At 29.0% G+C, this 6240-nt stretch overlaps 1 protein-coding gene across 3 annotated transcripts; it reads left to right on the top strand.

Moving 5' to 3' along the window:
- Positions 1-1303: 1303 nt before the first annotated feature.
- LOC129951905 (uncharacterized) lies at positions 1304-5944 on the top strand. Of its 3 annotated transcripts, none has more exons than XM_056064265.1 (4): positions 1304-1661; positions 5144-5318; positions 5392-5489; positions 5569-5944. In XM_056064265.1, the coding sequence occupies exons 1-4, from the start codon at positions 1461-1463 to the stop codon at positions 5659-5661; spliced, it is 567 nt and encodes a 188-aa protein (XP_055920240.1). In that variant the 5' UTR covers positions 1304-1460; the 3' UTR covers positions 5662-5944. The 3 variants fall into 3 exon arrangements, with proteins under 3 accessions (XP_055920240.1, XP_055920239.1, XP_055920238.1); XM_056064264.1 differs by having other exon boundaries at positions 5560-5944; XM_056064263.1 differs by having other exon boundaries at positions 5548-5944.
- Positions 5945-6240: the final 296 nt, after the last annotated feature.

Raw genomic sequence — 6240 nt, 5'->3', positions numbered from 1 at the left:
CAGCATTTGTTGACTTTTCTAGTCTAAGGCCACACTGAGATAAGGACTGATGAGAACCCATCAGGTTGTTGACGATAGGCTTTAGACGATTTTCAAAGCGACGTTACGTAGACTGATTCCTATATAGTTGGTGCAGTTTAAAGAGTCTCTTAATTTCAGAGTTGTACATCTTCCTGAATTTCAGTTATGTTTACGAAAACGCTTTAATAATTAAAAGGATCTCTCACTAGATTTAAGGTAATCAAAATCAAACCACTATTGTTTTAAATTAGTTTTAATATCAACCATGGATTTTGAGAATTAGAAATTTGTATTATGTTTGTCAGTGATTCTATATCTACTGTAATATTGGCATTATTGAGTTCTTCGAGTTCCTCTGTTAAATGCAATATTAAAACACTATCACTATTTTCATTTTTCCGAGGGATGAAAATTGCTGCAGCATTACTTAAATGTTAATAATGCTAATTTTTACCTTTGGTTAAGAGACTTATATCGTAGATATTTGAACGAAAAAATACTTCTTTAATGACAAATATTTGTAGAAAATTAAAGAATAAACAAAGGGTTAAGTTTTTGTTTAAGTAAAAAACTACTTAAATTATTCATTTGATTTGTTTTGTTCTTATGAATATACATAAAATATGGATCCTTTCCAAAGGAATCTCTAAAAAAATATTCATAGTAAGTTTATAAACTATCTATGTAGAATTTAGTTCCAGCCTACAAATTTTAATGGTCCTGAAAAATATAGTGTGATATTTTACATTAAATTATGTGATAGCTATACTTATTTTATGTTTATTCAAAATGACGAGACATTTTATGAAAACCTCTTGAGCATGACTATTTGTTGGTTCATATATTTATGAGTTGGAGTTGAGTATGCAGTCGATGTTTTCACCCAAATGGAATGTCGCAGTTCAAACATGGCCATTCCCATCAAAGAACATTGGTCCAAGAGTGATTGCTCCCCGCCAAAGTGGCGTTATCAAAGTCCTGGTTTTGCTGGTTGTTTTTGGTTCTTACGATGGCGATGCGTTCTTGTTGGGGTGTTTATTCTTTTGATGCCCATTCCTGTCTTTAATCATTTTTATTTGTACCAATTTTCTTTCGCAGGAAAAAAACCCTTACAATGCGATAATCTAGGGGTGGTAGATATGACGATGTACATATGTACATATGTATGCACTATGTACTTATAAATATGAACTGATATGATTATGTATGAACGATACGAGCAACAAAGTCACTATAAAAGCGAAAACTCAACGGCACTTAACATCAGTTACCAGTTAGTTTTTGAACTCCAGTGGCAATCTTAAGTAAATTATTATATCGTGGTAAAAATTGTGAAAGTGATTTTCATTAACAAATTCTTTCAACGAATTTATATTGGAATACAATTATTATCTACTGAATTTCACCGCATAAACACAAATTAGACGGTTTTCAAAAATATGGCTACGATTTATGGGCTAACACTTGGATCGTGCGTTGTTTTAACGATTGTGTGTGTCGGAGCTATTGAGACCGTTAACTCGGCCAGAGATATAGGCGGAGTGTATTCAATTGAAAGAAAACGAGGAAATTCTGGAGATAGCGAAACGGGCGAAGTCGTCAAAACTTCAAATGTTCCAGGAAACTATGACGAATATCCGGTATGTTATAAGCTTTGGTTTTAATTTTACGAATCAGGGATTGGATGCTAACTTTTTTTAATATAGACTGGTAGAAAGTAGAGTAGATTCAAATGAGTTAAGTTAATTTTTGGACTTCCCTTTTTCTAAAACAAAAAATGTTGGAGCATTATATAATTCTCGAAAAGAATAATTTTCATAAATGTCCATCATGGAAAAAATCCCTTCAAATAGTTTAAATACATTAGCCTTTAATATTTATTTCAGTAAAATACTCAAAAAAAGCATAAGCACTTAGAAAACTACAAGATCAAGCAAACCTATTTTAAATTATATTACAATAAATTAAGGTGGAGTACATGATATAATAATTGATGTGTTTTGAAAACCTTAAATTGAATTGAAACAAATCTTTCTGAAAAGTTTTTAGTGGTAACTGACCGCCGGCAATAAAAGAACTGTGTAAAGTGTACTATCTCAAGGTCTTTCATTCAATATAGAACACTCCACGAGGCCTTTATAATTCTAGCAAACGAAAATATTATATTGAAGGTGAAGTTTCGTCATTTCCTTATAGGAAAAAAAAACAACAATCATAAACCTCATTAACCACTTTTCAAAAAATGATTGCCCATTAACAGACTTTGTCAAGAAATTGTCCGTAGGTTAGGGGCCAGTTATAGATATCATTGAGATCGACTCGGAAAAATGTTTGAATCGATATTTGACGGTGTTTCCCTTTGATTAGAAATAAAAATTATATACTGATCGATCGGAAATCAAACAAAGAATTTTCGTTGACAAAAAAAGTATAATTACGCATTTATTTTTCTCTAATTCTTTTTTCTCTTTTCCGGATGGAAATTCATTTTCCTGAACAGCTGATACTTTTTTGTTCAAAAGTGAAACGAACCGTTCCACTGATTTGTGTTCCAATTTTACATAATTCCAATGACAGATTTCTGTCAGTAAAGTTTTGTCGGTAGATTTCAATCAGGAAATTTTTGTCGGTGAAAGAATTTTCTTGTTTTCAATGATGAAAACCAAGGATAGCTGTAACTGTCGGCTAATAATTTCATTTTAAAATTGTATTAAATAGTTTTTAACTTCTCATAAGAAGTTGTTCAATCGTCAAATTTGTCGAATTGAAAATTTTTACATTTCTCGACATTTTAAGGCTTCAAGAGTCTAAATAAATGATTCCAATATTCTGAAAGATATCTGTGCGAGCGTGACGCACGTTCGTACGTTCGGGGTACTAAAGTCCATATCTCAAGAACCAGTAAAAATATCGACTTTAAATAAATTTGTGTATACAGATAATAAACCAAAAAGGTGTAGAAATGACTGTCAAGAAAATTAAGTGGGTGTTTTTTTACCATAGCAATTTAAAAAAAAAGTGAACATTTTTGTTCAACCCACCATTATTTTTATAAATTAAAGAAAAAACTGAAAACAAAACTTGTCAATTCGAATATTTTAAGAACAAGAAATGATTTATCTCCAAATGAATTGTATGCAACGAAGAATAATGTTTTTGACACCTGGTAAAATTTTAAGAAAACTCGAATTGACAAAAAAATAAAAACATAAAAAAAACATTACTAAAAGTTGGTAAAAATTGTTTTTTGGCTCAAATATCTTGTCAAAAACTAAAAAGAGGCTGGGATGCGACGCACACTGATAACTTCCAATCCCGTCTGTCGATTTGTCTTGCATTAAAGTTTGTAGGTTTTCGTGTTGGCTTAAAAAAGTTGTCAGTTGAATTATTCTTAAAAAATTTGTTCAAATAAAGAAATAGTTTAGTTTGAAAATCTAGTTTTGTTAAACAGATTTTTCGTCGAAAACAAATTTTTACAAATTTAGTAGCATTTCTTAAATTTGTACAAATTAGATGAACGAAATTAATTTGAGAGATATGAAGAACCGAACATCAATTTGTACCAAATTTGCAGATTTTATTTTTCTATGAAAAAATACACTGTTGGATTTTTATAAAAAAAAAACAACTGAATATCGAAAACAATATTGTCTATGAAATAAAAAAAGTTTGAAGGCAATATTTTTAATTTTTGAGTCGAAAGTAAATTTTTATTAGGTTTTAGTATTGTTTTGTTGTTAGGTTTTTATTTTTTGTAAAAAAAAAACTGTCAATTCAATTTTTCTCAAAATTTTTGAGAATGGTGAAAATAATATTCTTATAAACTAACATTAGTTTTAACCCACAATCTCAAGTTTTTGAAAAGATATTTGAGTCGAAAATCAATTTTTACCAACTTTAAGTAATGTTGTTTTAGGTTTTTATTTTTATAAAAAACTGTTATTTCGATTTTTTTCAAAATCTTACCAGATCTTAAAAACGTTATTTTTTGTTGCACAAAATTGTTTTGAAAATAAAATTATTTTGTATTAGTAAAATTTTCGAGGTGACAAATTTGTTTTTAAGTTTTTTTTGATTTAAAAAAACCGTTAATTGATTTTTTTTCAAAAAATGTATTTGTTTAGTATCACGTTACAGTTTATTATAAAATATTTTATTTAAGTCTCTGGCGTTTTTGGTTCATGAGATATTTAGGGTTGACAAAAATGTTCACCTTTTTTTAAACTGCTTGAGAGAGAGCCCTGTCTGCATCTTTCTGTCTTATTTCTGTATAACAAAATTTATTTGAAGTCGATATCTCTTCTGGTTATTGAGCTATGAACGACGAAAAAAACGTCGCGAACGTACGAACGTACGTACACACGCACGCACAGACATTTTTCTTAAAATCTTTTATTTCGATCTAGGGACCTATAAACGTCTCGAAATGTCAAAATGTTTAATTTGACAAATCGGACCTTTTACAATAACTTCCTATGGGAAATTAAACATATTGACTTTAAACTAATTTGGCCGTATAGAAACTATTGTTTTCAACATTTACTAATTCTTTTATAAAAACCCAACAGTCAGTTTTTTCATAAAAATGTAAATTTATTAAAATAGTAAGCACAATTAATAAAATGATGTTCGATATCTCGTGAATAAATAAAGGTATTGACTTCAAAATGATTTCATTCTGTGTTAAATTTTATTAGAAAAATCAAAGTATTTCCTTATATGAGAAATAAATACTTTCAACAAATGCTTTACTTTATTTGGAAAAAAAACTGTTTTTCGACTAAAGATTTCACTAACAAAAACCGATTTCAATTTGAAAAAAATCAACTGTCAGCTTTAAAAAAAAGAAGAAAACCAACAAAAACTGGTAAAAACGTTTTTTAACTTAAGTATTAACAAAACAAAGAAAGATATTGACTTCACATTATTTATCTTACATAAAATATATTTATAAATATTTTGTTAAAGTTTTAAGCCAGACAAATCGTCAGACGGGATGTGAAGTTACCATTGTGGGTCATCTCCCATCCTTTTTTTTTTTAAATAATTGTTTGTACCAAGAAATTGCAAACATTAATCCTGTTCAATAATTTTCTAATTGTCTTCCTTATTTTAATTTTAGATGATTGTTCCAAAACGGGCTGCTCTTCTACTTGACAGACTTATGGTGGCCTTACACCATGCCTTGGAAGACGAAAGAAATGGCAATCGTCGCTTAAGTGACATCTACGGTAGAGACACGAGTAAAACTCCAAGTTTTCTTTTGAAAGGTGGTTCTCTTGCTGATTTTGATCCAAGTAAGTACTAAATAATTGAAATTTTATTTCTAAACCGGAACTAATATTTTGCCTATTTTGTTTTCGGGTTTAGCTGAACATGATAATATGTATAGCGACGAAGAGCAGCCCGATTATGATTTAAGAAATTTAAGAGATCTCAAATCACCAAATCGAGGCAGTGGTGAAACTGTAAGTTGGATAATAAAGCCTTAATGCATTTGATGGACATAGTAAAAGAAATTTTCAGTTAATGGCAAAGAGCTTTCAGAGAAGAACACCGCACGATGAGGACACTGGATCTGGAAGGAGTAATGGCAGAATGTATTGGCGTTGCTATTTTAATGCAGTTAGTTGCTTTTAGTTCATACTTACACATAAACATACAAGAGGAGCAAAATTTTTTTTTTTTAAATGAAAATTTAAATAATTTTATTAAAAAAGAAATAAATACGTACAACAATACAAAGTGCTAAAGTTATGCAAGTTTTAATTATATTTTTTAATCAACCACATAAATACGTTTTCAAAATTATTTGTAAGAATTAGAAAATAATTCACTAATTTAAAATATTTTAAAGAAAAACTAATAATCTGTACACAAACCTATTTAAGACGAATAAATAAATGTTATGTTTGATAGTTGATTTTTAATTTTTATTATTTAGTTTTTATAATTATAAAATTATACGTAGGATTATTATACACAAGAATATTACCGACATTTCATAAGCTTATTTTACTTAAAACGTAAAAAAAACAGCACTGGTAAAATAAAACATAAAAGTAAAATGAAATTTTCCATCACCAATTTGCACTTTTGCGACTATAGACCGTAACTTTTGCGTGAACCTAAAGAAAAAAGTCTAAAAGTGTTAAGTGTCAAGAACTTGTCAGTTAACTAACTTTGATCACCTCTTTACGGTCAGGAAAAATTATTTTT

Source organism: Eupeodes corollae, chromosome 3 (genome assembly GCF_945859685.1).
Source record: "Eupeodes corollae chromosome 3, idEupCoro1.1, whole genome shotgun sequence".
Lineage (NCBI taxonomy): Eukaryota > Metazoa > Arthropoda > Insecta > Diptera > Syrphidae > Eupeodes > Eupeodes corollae.
Note: the sequence above shows the minus strand (reverse complement) of the source record. Positions and strands in the feature narration are given on the sequence as shown.